Source organism: Corapipo altera, unplaced genomic scaffold, assembly GCF_003945725.1.
Source record: "Corapipo altera isolate COAL_440 unplaced genomic scaffold, ASM394572v1 22, whole genome shotgun sequence".
NCBI lineage: Eukaryota > Metazoa > Chordata > Aves > Passeriformes > Pipridae > Corapipo > Corapipo altera.
Window position 1 is genome coordinate 759,871 of NW_020884886.1, and position 15,067 is coordinate 774,937.

Here is a 15,067-nt window from a genome sequence, read left to right on the forward strand (position 1 = left end):
CACTGCCTGGTTTAGCCATCACTGGTCTTTAAATCCTGTGCTGAAGCAGCTCTGCACTTGTTCAGTAACTCATCAGACCCTGGTTATTTGTTCCATGAATCCAGCACCTTGTGCTGCTCTGAACTTCTTCAGAAATCCCTCAGTAAGCATATTCTATTTCAGGTACATGCTGAAGATGAAATTCACCTTTCTGCTCTGCCCTCCTGTGCAGAGCACACAGCTGCTCTGCCTGCCTGCAGTGTAGGCTGAGACACTCACGTTGCTTTCCCGAATGCAGCACATCTCCCTCAGCAGCAGTGTCTGAACATGCTCAGGAAAAGCTCTTCCACTCCCACAGAACCCAGTTAGGATTGCTAAGCAGGAGTGGCTTTGCTTAGCTCCTCTCCTCTGCTGATGTATTTAGTGCATGTGTGCAAGTTCTTCACCCAAGAACAAGTACTGGGGGCCTCTCCACATCCAAGCTACAGCCACCAAACTGATTTGGGGCACATAGATTTAATTCTTACTCTGCCAAGGGAAAACCGAAGGACATAGTGAAGTCTGCACTTTCTAACATAGTATATAATACAAGGTGTTCTGCATTCCTTTAAAAATTGAAAAAAATAATGATGAAGACAAACCTGTAAGATAATACAGCTACTGCTCTGATACAGAAGCTGAACAGCCGCTCAAGTGATAGTTTGGGGAAGAAATAGTGTGTAGTATCTAGAAAAACAAACAAACCACTTTTCTCATAAATAGCTTGTAGCCATTTTTGGGTTTACTTTTTTTTAGCTTACCAACCGAAGGTGATGTATACCATAAACTACGTGAACTGAGCCACCTAAGGAGACTGATAATATTAATAGTAGCCTGCTATCAGGATGGACAATGACTCTCTGAAATATAAATAACTCTTAGCTTACATAAAATTAAAAAAGTAAAAAAAAAAAGTTTACTGCTTCAAAGAAAGAGATTCGGAATCTCAAAGTAAGACTGCTACCACAGTTTCAGTTCAGATCACCATCATAATATTAGTCTTTGTACAGAATCATGCTACTTTTATCCCATGATGGACCCAGGATGAGTGCCTTATTCTGACTGAATGGATCTCTTCACTATTTCTCATGGAACAAGTAGGGAGAGTGAGGCTCAGCTTCCTCATGTAGCACACGGCAGCACCGCAATCTGCAAGTCACAGAGCTCCTAAACCAAGAAGCTGTAATAGTTTACCTATGCTGGACCTTTGTCTTAGTCTTGTTCCTGAAAAGTGTCATTTGAAATAAAGGGTCAGCATAGATAATTTCAACCCAGATGTCTGATGTTTGCCAAAGTTCTGACCAGAAAAAACTGGTCTTGAAAGGGAAAGCGATAATAACCTTTACTGGAGATTGCACTGGAATATGTGCTCAGAGAGAACCTGCTTTAGGGAGCCTCCTGCCTATTCAGAACGTAGAAACACATTCTTGTGGTACAAAGCTACCCCTCCTCTCTTAAAAACTACTGTGTGAATGAACATTACAGGAATAAGCAGCATGCTCAAAACTCAGGTCTGGTTACTTCTCGCTATAAGAAAGGGAAGGAAAAGAAAAAAAGCCACATCAGTATCTTGTTTTGATTTTTTTAATGACTAAGTGTAACAAAACCAAGCAACCATGAACAAGATAATTGTACACAAATATTCAGTAACTTCAGATGTGTTAGTCAATAAGTAAACTGTGTGAATTGACCTCAGTACTTGTTCCCTCCTTACTCCTCCTCCCCCTCTCACATGAAAGACTCATACACAGTGCAGCTCTGAGCCACTGCTCAGTCAGAGCCATTGCTCAAAGTCAGTAGAAGTGTTTTTGTTACCTTAAGTAGGAAATTTAATAGGACAAGCATTAAAATAAAGACTTTTCTGGTCTCTGTTCTAACTTCCTGTACCTCAGTGTTTGCTTTCACTGATAAGAATATCTTACCTGACTGTAAGATTAGTATTTTTTTACTAGAAGGAATCCTTTGAGAGTTCACATATTTTTACTTTTGACATGACTGATTATTTCAAAGGCTGCTACTTGATTCAGATGTAATATTTATATGATCCAAGATGTGCAACTTAAATATATAATCTAATCATTTAATTTTGTAGTGCAAATACAAAACTGGCAATTAAGGAGACAAAAAAATACATTTTCTTACAAGACAATCTGTTCAATCTTTACTATTTCAGAAGGATTCCTTGTAAGCCCTGTTCAAAAAATCACATTATCTGTTTTGTCTTAATAGATTGATCCCATGAAGTAGAACAAATTTTTATAATTCATTGTGTTGAAGACCTTGAGAGATTCTGCTGGATAAGTCTTGCAAGTGCTTCTTTACCTATCAGGAAAACAAAACACATGACACAAATTTCAGTAAGACAAGAAATTACCAGTATAATTAATATATTCAGATGTTGTTATTAGTATATGTGACAATGGGGAGAGCAGAGAATAGGGAGATTTCAAGCCTTTTAGAATCAGGTCCATAAAACACAATTATGTGTATCCTCTACTAGACATGAGAACAGAAGTGCCTTGAACTCCCCCTCTGGAAGTCATTCAACTTGCATGCAAAATCAGTACTGGACCATCTACTTACCCTCTACTGCTGAGTTAAGCTTTCAACATGTATGCACACTGGATTTATACAGACCTTATATCCTAGTTCTTTTGTCTTTTCTTCCAGCATGGCGTATTTCTCTTTGTTTCTGTTCAGATGCTCCTTATCTCCAGTTCCCTCTACGTGCTTCAGTTTTTGGTGTGAAATCTCTAATTGTTTCTGATAGTGATGGTGTTTTTCAATTTTTGCTTCAAAATGTTTCAGCTCCTCCTATGACAACAAATACAAACAGCTTCACAGGATTTTCTTTTCAAGGCTTCCTTCCTCTTTTCCTGCCAAGACACTGCTAAGGATATTTTACTAAGTGAAGCACAGAAAGCTTTTTCAATCCCCTGCTTCTTAACAAGGTCTGGACAATCCATTATCATCACCACCCAGACACCTGATTTTGAAAGCAGATGCTGAAAATGACCCACTGTGGAGTCCTTAAAAGGAGACTGTGGATGGCTGTGAGGTGCTGGGAGATGAAAGCAGTGAACACCAAAAAAAAAATTTTTGCATAAGAACAGTGGACTGGGGAGAGGGGAGGGAGACAAACAATTTTTAAAAGAAGACTCTTTTCAAAATCAGGTCCTGGATCTGTTATTTTCTGCTCAGACTTAAATGTTTACTGGATTTACAGTCTGCTACAACAAACCTGAAAGAGGATGAATTCGTTAACAAACAAAAAGCAAGTCTTAATTTGCCCCAAAGAGAGTGGCCAGACTGTGGTGTTCAGTGATGTATCAGAGACAGTCCTCAGATAGCCTGATAAGGGGTAGTGAGTAATGTCTCTACCCACCAAAGCATGTTCTTGCTTTGCTAATTCAAGGCAAAAGATTCAGTTTCTCTGTGTCTTAGGATACCTCCTCTGTGAAGTGGATATGAACAGTTCAAACTGTTATGTCACTTATGGCAGCAGGTCTATGCATTACATCCAGAGATACCCAACCAAACCAACCAGTAAAATCCTGGTTTGACAGAACCCACTTCATTTTGTTCGTTGGTGTGTTTTAGTCCTGGTGGATGGCAAAATTTCTCTCATTTCGAGACAATTAAAAAAAAGATTAAAACCCATCATCTTAATAGTTCTTTTTTCAGTTTTCAAAGGAAGGAGGTTTTGTCTTCAATATTTCTGACAAGAAAATAGTTTCCTTTCACTGTAGAACATTCCAGTCTGTTTTACACACTCCATTCAGGACCTCAGTTTGAGGTTTCATGGTCTGATAAATCATTTTAGCTGCAGATGTTTTACTGATTCTTCCCATCTTACTTTTGTTAGGATGTCCCAACAATCACGGTAACAATACAGGTTTGACCTGGTGATGAGGGTCTGCATGAAAGATTTCTACTAAAACAGTAGAATCAATAAGCAGATATGTGTTCTTGCTTATGGAATTGTTTTTTTCTTTTTCACTGTGGCAGATAGGAAGGTCAAATTTACCTCTCATGCAATTGTACAACCCTGACCAAAATGTCCCACTAAGCAGAAGCCTTGTTGCAGACTTCAGCACCTTTCCTCTGACACTCTTAGAAGCAGGGCCACTGAAATCATTGTAACTAAAATGTTTGCTTTGTAAGAGAATTGGGCTGTACGTGAGTCAAAATAAATAAATATAGATCTTTGATATCTCAGAGAGACAGATTTCAAACCTGGTCCTAGGCAGTTAAAACTCTCTCATTACCTTATCTGGAAAAGAAGCTCAAAGTGTCCTCAGCCTGGCTGGTAAAACAACATCTTTTGTACATGCAGCTCCATGAAGAAGCCCTAAAGAGAGTTACTTCTTCAGGCTATCAATCAAAATCCATCTGATAAACAGGCAGAGTCAGATGAAAAGATAATCAAACATTTTCTCATTGCAACTTGAATAAAACCAATATGAAGCACACAGGAATTAATTTCTATTATATTTCCTTGAAGAGCAGTCACAGGAGTTTTGAGTTAGTTCAACATAGCTACAACGGAAGTTAACAGTGCAAGAGGTGGGGATGAGAGGAGAACTGCTGGTTATACAGATTTCACTGCTTCCCAAAGAAGTAATTAAGATACTGGGTAAGAGAGGTAAATCTGGTGCGTTGGAAACAAAAAAGCAGGGTTCAATCTTTCAAAGACTTGAAATATGCGACACTTGTTCTGACAGGATTCAGAATTTTCATTTTGCTGATTGTAACAGAACCATGCATATGACTAGTTACATACATGTTTATATAGTATTAACAAAGAAGCATTACTTTTTTTTATGATGGCTGGAGGGTAATACAGAAGTGGCTGCAATCAGAGTAACATTGAGTATTTCTTTATGTGGGAAAATATCTTTGCATAAGAGATCTCATTGGAATTCTACTTACCCGAAAAGACTCAAGTTCTTTCTCAGTGAAATTGGCTGATTTGGCCATGTCCCACAAATCAATCACCCTTGGTTCTTCAAATTCTAAACAAACATATACCATTAAATGAAAATCTGGACACAATGCGTTCATGCCCAACTTCTAGGAAGTATGAGCACGCTTTCTCATACACATACACACAGAGACATTAAACACTGCATTACTAATAGATCTATTCAGATGAAAAGGGAAAAAATACAAGTACTGGATAAAACTACAGTACTGTTGTAGCAAGTAGTTTTTCAAAAGCAAAAAAAACCCCATAGGAACTGAATAACAGCATTGCTTGCTCTGCGCATTGTTTTGCTTGCCCTACAGGGGCTGAGAGTGTAATATCCCTACTCATGTGGGCGTGGAAGACAGAACTACCATCTGAACACATTGCTCCTATCCTTTCATTAGGCTTCTAGTGTTGGGTTCCACATAGAACAGCCTGGCTGTATCTCTTCAGCCCACTGTGGTACACTATTACTGTGATACTGTAGCTACACCTTATTACTTGCCCGATGATTTTTATTTTTTTAAAATGAAATTAATCCCAAATAAGCACAAACCCCTCTGTATCATACCACTGGTTGTGTCATATCCTTGATGACTGACTTTACGCAAACGCTCAAACCCCTGATTGATGCTTCTTAACTTCTCTTTGAGTTCTCTGTGCTTGTTGTGCAAGATTTCCTCTTTCACAAGGTTCTCTTCAGATGGATTGATAACATTTTTGTGGATATCTGTTGAAGAAGAACGAGAGTTACTGATTGTAGGCCAAATCTTTATAGGTCAATAGAAATCCACCAAATTAAAGGTGAATAAAAGATGCTAAGGAAATGGGATAGGGATGGTTGGTGAGCCCCTTGCCTTCTTCCCTGGACCAACCAGAACATCCGACAGTGAAATGACTTTCAGCAGCTTCTAGCTTGGACTATACAATGCAAACATCAAGCTATCAGCTTTAGAATTCTTTAGCTCTCAGAATTTTAGCTCAGATTAGTACAGCAAGCTGGATTCAGATCCTTGATGCTCTAATACACCTCAGGCTCAGTGTCTAAGATATTTGAGTATATCCTCTTGGGCTCCCAGCTGGTGAGATAAAATATGCATGTTCTGTAGACTTTAGAACCACATTTTGCAGCAGCTTGCTGCATAATTTCCAGTTAACTACTATGGCCATCATTGTTAATCTGATGGTATGTTAGCTGCTTGAAATGCAGGCAGAATCAGAAAACTAAAATGGCAACGTTTTCATTAGCTGGCATGATTTTTGGCAGCTAATGCAGAACTAAACCCAGTAAGTATTTGAAAATGTCAGCATCCGCAAGCAGTTCTGACAGAAATGTCAGGAGTTTCAAAGAAGTTTGGAAATGATAAAAGCAATGGGTAGAGAAGAGAGTTGCACTGATCTCGAAACATCAGAAAAATGTTCAGGTACCTTCTGTTCTGCTCACGGTCTCCAACAGAATATTGTATTCATGAATCTTTTCTTTGTGATGCTTAAATTCTCGCCAAAGCTTATTCAACTCCTCATCAGAGAACTTCCCAGAGGTCTTGGCCTGAAAGAAACACGAGCTGATTATATTTTCCAGGCCAAGTGCTTTTAAGTGCACTCACATGCCAAAACATCTTTCCACTTCCCACCACATTTAGAAAATTATTAAGTGTAGTTTTTCCTTAGATCTTTTAATTCTCTTAATATTAGTATGAGGTCAGGATTTAGACACTGATGGATAAGGTGGCTTTAATCATGTCAAAAAGAAGTTTTCCTCAGACTTCTAAGGCCACACTTTTTAAGCATGAATGCATATCCTGGAAATTTCCACTTGAATACTAGACTGAGAAAGTTCTTATTTAAAACCCCTCCCCTCATATATTTCACTTGTAAGCAGACTATGAAATGGTTCTATTTGAAATGCATTTTTTTAAAAAAGCCGATACACAACAATAAGAAAACTGTGAAAAACACCATAGATATACTAATACACAGTGTGATAGTGACACTCAGGGAAATCATGAGTTCAATGAAATTTGACTGAAATTCTCCATTTGAGCTCAGTGGACCCAGGCTCTTTCCTTCATGCAGACCAATGCGGGTGTTTTATTTTGCAAAGTCAACCTGCCACACCTGGATGATCTGGATGCAGGTGGGATACCCTCAGGGCACAAAGATGTGAGCTACAGAGCACAGAAGCTTGGCCAGTACTTAACAGAACAGTAGTAAAGCTTATCAATTCCAAGTCTAGAGGCTCTCAGAAGATACAGCCAACAGTTCAATGAAGAAACACTGATTTTCAATACTCCAGTTCCTGGAAACCCTACTCACCTTGCTCCATAACTTTTCCAGTCTCGGATCATCTAGTGTGTCACTTTCTGTACCATCTTTAATATAGTTGGTATCAACGAGTTGAGAGTCCTTCTTTCCATTCATTCCGTATTTAGTCATAATGACTGCAAAGAAATAGAAGATACAGAAACATGAGAACCAGCTATGGATGTATGGAAGATGAGAGATTGGCTACATCCTTGACCTGTAGAGCTGGATTCTGCAGCTCATGGAGGAAAACCTAACAGTTTAAGACACAGAGTTCTCAGGTTTAATGACAGGAGCAAAGGAATCTGCTAGCCTGCTGCAGCTCCCTACTGACCTCCAAAGAGCTTGTGTGTTCTCAGTGTCCAGACAGACAACCTGTTATTTAATGGTTTGAACACAAACACAGGTGTCTAACTGGGCATGTGTCTGATTCAATGCTTAAACTTCTTCTTTCTTACCATTTAAGTTGCGTCTGAGTTTGGCTTCTTTCTCTCCATCTTCATCTAGCCCTTCAGCCTTCAGTTTTTTCCAGCTTAGCTCATCCTTTTCTTGTATTTTTAGATCACTATGCAACTCTGCCAGTTTCACAGCAGAAAGATGGAGCTAACAAGAACAGAGAAAGGTTTGTATTCAGTTATGTGTAGTCACCTCTTGCTGCAGAGTTACCTCAGAAGCCAGGATAGATATTGTAGCACTGCAGTTTTTCTCAAACAAGGTGCCATTGTCACCATGTGTGCTTTCTTGTGGACCACCTTCCAAACATATAGTTACAGTGAGTTGGTAAACTTCATTGGTTAGTACAGTTTTTCAGACTACCAGGTCACTGACAATGGCCTTGCAGGTCAAAGACACTTCATCAGCAATTTTTACTATTATTCAAAATGAAAAAAAATTCTCAGATCACTTCTTAACATGGTTTATGTGCATTAAAACATACAAAACCTAGAGGTAATTCTGTTTGGCATAACAGAACAAAAAGATAAAACATTGAGGCTAAAGATAGGAAAATAAAAATAAAAATTAAAATTAAAATGAATGCCAGGTCAGCCTGAAGTTTTGTGAACTACAGAGAAAACAGGAACAGAGACAATGACTACTGTGCAGCTGGCTAAGCCGCACTGCTGTAAGCTGAACTTGAACTTCTGAACTTCCAGATTTTGGACACTCTTAATAAAAACTAAGGAACTACATTAGTCCACTGCTCTTTAAGGGGAAAAAAAGAGAAAGCTTCTATTAAAATTCTCCCAATTCCAGTAATATTTTTCTGATTCTCACTACAATTTAGTACAAAGCTCAAGTAACTGTCCTTTTAAGAATTATAAATCCTTTGAAACCTGTTGGAAGCCCCTTGCCTGCCTCATTCATGTAACACAGAGTGAACACATAAGTTAATTTAAAGTATTCAGCTCAAGAACTGCTTCCTTCAAGGTCATCTCATGTAGGACTCTAAAAAACACCATGTGAAAAATGTCAATGGGTAAGAATCCTCGTCACTTTACTAACATCTGGAATAAGGTGTTAGTGGACTTTACTTCCACCTATATGCTGGAATAACTAACTAGAAGGAGAGGTGCAAGGCTAAGTTTAATGATTAAATAACAAAGCAACAAGTTCCTTACATTCATTCCTTACTCTTCATTCCTAATGCTGCCTGGACATTAACATCCAAGTTAGGTACCTGGCCATTCTGGAAATGACTGCTGGAAATTTGTCAAACATCACAACAATTAAGCCATTTGCTGTTTGCCTGGCTACAATCACTACCTGCAACATCATTACCTACACCGCTGCTTCCCAGAGGAAAGGGTTCTTTACTACAAATTTTTTAGATGTAACATCGCCCAGATGCTGGAGGCCAGTGCTGCTTTGGGATGGCCAGGAATCCCCTTAACAAGTGACGCTGGACCAGCACCAATGGCAACAGCCACGGCACAGTGGATTGTTAAAGACCAACAGGCCAAATCACACACATGAAACCTACAGAGTATTTGCCACTGGTTCAAACAACTGTAGAGTTAGGGTCTGACCAAGCAGAAGTCTTGTAATAAAATAACTTTTTAAATTTTTTATATTAACCATATACCTATGAAAAGAGATGCTGGAGAAAGATCAAACCCTCCCTCTCAAACTCACAGGGAAACAAGAAGGAATTCTGGCTTGCCAGTTCCTGGTCCCACTAAGTAACATTTTGGGGCTTTCCTAAGGACTGCTTGTCCTGCTGTGTGTTGCAATGCTGAATTGCAGCATCTATCTTTTATGTCACAACAGAGAAGTTCCCTGTTTTCAGTACTATCTCTACCACTACCAAAACAAAGGAAAGAGAGTTCAGCATTGGCACATGCAAATATTTCAATGCAGGTGTAACACACATAGTTTTCCTCTTATTTCATATATTGCCCAGACATACTGAAAAATTGCTTTATAAAACACAGACTGTGTGTCAGTTCTACTCAAAGGTGAAATTTAGAAGGTGGCAAATTTAGTTCAAGTAGGTGTTGCATCTCTAAAATCTGGCTCACGCAAAATTTACTAAACCTTAGTTCTTTACTGACAGAGTTAATTTTATAGTTTAGTATCTTACTGTAGATGATGTAAAGCACCCTAAATTTTAATTCCAGAAGATCCAGGTATGAAAATTAAAAAAGGCTGTAATTGGAAAGGTAAGAGGAAACTGACAATACTAGCATAGATTATTTGTAGTCTCCATGTTGTTTCTTCTTCAGCTCAGTTCACAGTTGGAGTTCCATTAATACACATTGCCCTATGCCCCATTCAATCCTTCTCCCACTGAGGGAAGGAATATTTTTGATACCTTCTTTTGGCACATTGGGAAGCAGCATTATGGCAGGGTTCTAGTTTTTGACTAAACCCAGGGATGCCCTACCTCTAATTCAGTAGCTCAGGCTGAGGAATGTCTATTCAGGATACAGAAGATCCAGAATTAATATTAACTATATTTCTTTGCCTGAAAGAACTGAATCTTTGCCAGTCAGTCATGAGCCTAATTTCCAAGGTCCACAATAGTCAGGGGATATGTGCAGGGCGCTCTTCTCCTGTTGGAGCTGTTCTGCTTATTTCTAAGCAAATACTTCCACTGTGATTAAATAGTTTTACTGTATTTTCACTTTAATTAAATACTGTTTCGTAGCTCAAAATGAGAGAAACTCAAGTATCACTGTCAAAATTAAGGCTCTCATGTGGGAATGGTGATATCCATTTGTTGGTGCCCCTGAATGCATCTACATGACTTGGTGTGAATGAGGGTGACACAACCAGCAGGGTGGAGGGTTTCTTACTCTCTCAGTGAGATCCTGTCCTGTGCAAAATGGGAACTAAGGCCTTCAGCCAGATGAGAGCATCACAGCCCTGAACGACAGGGCTAAAGCATTCGACCAGCACTGGAGCCAGTCTCAGATCCTCTATGGCACCAGAGGGACTTCCCTCCCTCTTTCAACTTCCTGACCATGTGGTTTAACTGCAAGATTTAAACACGGGAAGATCAACACTTCGCAGGATATAAATACGTATCTCATCTGTCGAGAGAACACTTCGCACAGCACGGCTGTTCCCCGCCGCCGGGACAGCCCCCACGGAGCGGGTCCCTGAGCTGCCGGCCGGGGACAGCCATGACCGAGAACACAACAAAAGGCACCGCAGCCCGGCAGCCCAGAACCGAACAGCCTCGATCTCTCCTCACACACAGCTCCCCGTACTCCATCTCCTGAGGCGGCTGACGGGGAATGAGTGCCCGAAGCGGCCTGGCCCGACCCCTGGTCCCCCTCCGGGCGCCGCCATCGCCCCGCGCCGCGGCACTCACCCGCTGCGCCTTCTCCCAGATCTGGTTCAGCCTCACCACCCGGAACTCCCCGGCCTCCCGCCGCTTGCCGCCGGCGGCCGCCAGCCCCTCATTGGCCTCCCGGGAGTACTTGCTGGCCTGGCCGGCGGCAGCGAGGAACAGCGCGGCGGCGACAGCCGCCAGAGCCCGGGGAGCCGCCATGTCGCGCCGCGCCGGGAACTACAAGTCCCGAGATGCTCCGCGCCCACCTCGGCCAGGGAGGGGATGTCGGTGCTGGAAAACTGGTTGGGAGTCCAGTTTAGGTCGAAAATCGAGCGCTCTGTGTCATTCTCCTGAGCACTTGCTTCAGCAAATGTGCTGAGTGTGGCAGTTTCTGCGTGTTTCTTCATCCCCAGCCTGAAGTGACTGCAGCGAACGCTCTCCTGCGTTCTGTGCGTCCCGCAGCGAGGTGTTGCTGTCAGCTGTGCGAGGAAAAGGGGGCACGGGTGTGTTTGAACGCCACTGATTTTGATCAAACGAAGTTTCCAGATATCAGTACAATGTTCAAGAGTACACAGAAAAAGAAAAGGCAGCTCAGGGAGGGTGGAAGGCAAGAACGGGGATGAATCCCACCGTGCACCACAGGAGGGGAAGAAGGACTGTTCCCCCTTGGGGGTGGCAGTGGGGGACATCTCTAGCCGGGACAGGACAGAGGGATGATGGTGCGGGGAGAAGGATTATGAGAAACGCATTAACAAGTAGATTGGGTTGTTATCGAGGGGCGGACTGTGGTAATGGTTCTGGGTTCGGTGGTCAGTGCTCAGAGTGCAGCTCTTGGGCAGAAGCTTGTCCTGCATCGTGCCAACTTCCCACCGCAGTGCTCCCTCCTCAAGGAGCCAGCCAAGAGGTGCAGTGGGCAACAGCAAATCTTTGGAGAGGATTAAGTCAAGCTTTACTTAGAGAAAAAAACCCCGTGATGCTGTGAAAATGCCCAATATTTAGTCCGGGGTTGGTATATATCCTCCACAGTTTTAAGAAAATGCACTAAAATATAATGCTGCTATGCAAGAAGTGCAGGAGATATACAGCAAACTCCATGGGTGTTTCTGACGGGAAGGCGATGAAGGAAGATGTTCCTTCTCTTGTCTTCTTGATCAATTCTCTTCTGCACGCTTCAAAGCTTGTGTAGTACAGGTTTTTCAGCATAGTTGGACAATTTTATGTTGAACTTATTTAGCAATGTAGTAGTGGAGTTACTTTTGTGAGACTAACTGGCAGTGGAGGGAAACAGTTACTTTACAAATTCACCTCAGATCTCATGTGTGAATTTCCATCTCAAATTAAAGAGTAGCTCTGTAGTACTGTCAACACCAAGCCTTCATGAATTATAAATCAGTTCTATGAGAACAAATAGATTGCCTAAACTATGAGATTTCTGAAAACAATGCCCCAGGGAAGATTTTTACTGGACTCTCATTTTTGCCTTGTAAGCAATATAAAAGTCTCTTTTCTCTTCCACATTTTCCCAAGTCAGAGATTCTCAGTGTCACTAATCTAGAAGCTGTGGCTGTAAGACTAAATGGCACAAGTGGGAAAAGGCATTGCGATATATGTTGCATTGAAGAGCAATTGAAGTGAGCACTGAAGTACACACTGAAGTACGGCAAACCAGTGGTGGGGAAAGAAACCAATGAGCCTTGCCCAAATCTTGCAGAGCTCAACACATCAGTTTTAGGATTTAGAGCTTGTTTTATTCTTATTATTACAATGAATATATAAATTTTTGAATCACTTTGGAATAGGTGTTTTTGTCTTGTTTGCCATTTGAAGTACTGATTGAGTTTTCAGGCTCTCTGCAAATAAGTTCAACTTCCATGCTATATAAACTCACACAGGTTCCCACCCTTCTTCTCGTTTTGAGTATACTTGTGCACAGCTTTATGCATTTGTTTGCCTGAGTTTTTGAGCTACATTGTGGAATTTTTTAGAAATAGAGAAGGGCTGCAGCACCATTAGTTTGCTTATGTTGGCTTGTTGGATCTCATCCTCCAGTGCCCTTACATCTGTGTCAAGTGACTGTTTGGTATTGTTCTGTGTGTCCTGGTCCAAGCAGAAGTGGTGCAGGGCAGAGAGTGGCACTGGGGCAGAGCTGGTGTGTCAGCTGCAGAGATGTCCCACTCCCTTCCCCCGAGCTGGGCAATGGTGTGGTGACAGAGGTGGTGTCAGGGCCTGAGGGCCTAGGAGTGAGGATGTTGGTGCAGTCAAAGACTGTGTTTGGGGCAAATATGTCACTGAACTGGTGGCAGATGCCCAGCGGGGCTGCCTGGCCCAGGAGGGTTGTTCCTGGTCTCCACATATGCTGTGTGGGGAGGGTCCCAAAAAATGGGTGAGATGGTGGTGTCACCCCACAGGTATGTCTGGGTCATGCTGGAGAGCAGGAGCTGAGTCTGGGCTGGAGAGGGAGAAGTACTGTGAGAGCTGTCATGGGGCCACCTTCCACAGGGGGAGCAGTGAAACCATGGAGTGGGGAGGGCAAGGGGCTCCCCGTGGGTCCCTTCTGTCATGTCAGGGCTCCAGCAGGGACTTCAGAGACAACCAAAGGGTCTGACTAGCCAAACACTTTATTTAGGCATGTTAATAGCTTTTGTATTTTCACTCTAGCAAGCAAAATTTAGTTTGCGAATGTACGTCAACTGTAATAAATTTTCCTATTGAAGAATGATGCAGCTCAAGCATTCTTTTTGTGTGTCTGGTGCTGGGGGTCGAGTTCATTGCACTGGGAAGCAGTGGGGAAGAGTCAGGACTCCACTATCTCTAAGTCCTTCAGATATTGCTGCACCCAGCGTGTCTCAGGGTCTGCGCAGAGCATCCTCCCGTTCCTGGTGACCACGCTGTTGGGGAAAAAGCAGTGTTGAGGTGCTCAGCCAGGGCAGCAGGGTGCCTGTATTGGGTTCTGCTGGCAGCACCCTGGATGTTCCTGTCCCTCCCGTACACCCTTGGACATCCTTGGGGTGCTGCCCTGGCTGTTGCCCCCGAGCCCTGGCAATGCTGGGTACTCACATCACGGCTGGTTGTGGGCAGGTGTTGCTGGTCCTGTGGGCAGAGGTGATCATTCTGCGTGGAATGGGGCGTGACAAGTAGCTGAAGCAGCAAGAGGTGGGGATGATGTCTGTGAGGGTACAGAGGCAGGCCCAGTGAGACCCCACACTGTGGCAGAGGCTCTACCTGTGGCTCCGAGGGGATTAACTGTCAGCTGTGCTGTATCCTCTGGGGACACCCCCTGGAAGCCTCCACCTCTGAGGCTGAGTCCCTGCACTGGTGATGACCATCTACTCCCAGCCTTCCCCATGGACACAAGGGTCCCGTCAATAGGGATGGAGCTCTTTCCCAGAGAAGGAGAGCATACCTTGCGGCTGGGATGGTGTGCCAATGCTGGAGTCTCCAGGATCAGCCTCAGCCAGGGAGCAGATGGCCACAAGGAGCAAAAGAGCCATGGCAGCTGCAAGGACCTTCATGGTGCTGGGAGTGCTGAGGGAACCACGAGTGAGGCTGGAGCTGGGGTGGCTGCAGGGCTCTCCTCTGCATGATGCCTGGCCCCTACTGCTGCTGGCCTTTTGTACCCCCGCCACTGGGTGGGTGCAGGGTTTCAAGGAAAGAAAATAAGTGTATCATTCTAGGAAAATTATGTAAGGATCATCCAGTTTTGCTGAGCTGGAGAAGGCAAAGAAACCACAGAAGAAGAAGTGCTGGCCACAGGTCTGCAACTTTCAGATTCAAGAGAGAACAAGTCTTAGGAGGAGCGGCTGAGGGAGCTGGGTTTGTTTTGGCTGGAGAGGAGGAGGCAGCGGGGAGACCTTATTGCTCTCTGCAACTACTCAAAAGGAGGCTAAAGTGAGGTGCAGGTTAGTCTCCCAAGTAACAAGTGACAGGAGGAGAGGAAATGGCTTCAAGTTGAGCCAGGGCACATTATGAAAAATTTTTTCTCTGAGAGGGTTGTCAAG

The 15,067-nt window shown here is 42.9% G+C and overlaps 2 protein-coding genes across 2 annotated transcripts; both read right to left on the minus strand.

The window, feature by feature from the left end:
• Positions 1–1,588: 1,588 nt before the first annotated feature.
• Positions 1,589–11,318, minus strand: LRPAP1 (LDL receptor related protein associated protein 1). Its single transcript, XM_027642941.1, has 8 exons — positions 11,109–11,318; positions 7,750–7,894; positions 7,304–7,428; positions 6,416–6,536; positions 5,559–5,717; positions 4,951–5,033; positions 2,656–2,832; positions 1,589–2,340 (listed from the first exon to the last, which is right to left on the minus strand). Exons 1-8 carry the CDS (start codon positions 11,286–11,288, stop codon positions 2,275–2,277), a joined length of 1,056 nt encoding a protein of 351 aa, XP_027498742.1. The 5' UTR covers positions 11,289–11,318; the 3' UTR covers positions 1,589–2,274.
• A 2,351-nt stretch (positions 11,319–13,669) lies between these two features.
• Positions 13,670–14,668, minus strand: LOC113946887 (C-C motif chemokine 3-like). Its single transcript, XM_027642895.1, has 3 exons — positions 14,473–14,668; positions 14,127–14,235; positions 13,670–13,957 (listed from the first exon to the last, which is right to left on the minus strand). Exons 1-3 carry the CDS (start codon positions 14,579–14,581, stop codon positions 13,864–13,866), a joined length of 312 nt encoding a protein of 103 aa, XP_027498696.1. The 5' UTR covers positions 14,582–14,668; the 3' UTR covers positions 13,670–13,863.
• Between the last annotated feature and the right edge of the window lie 399 nt (positions 14,669–15,067).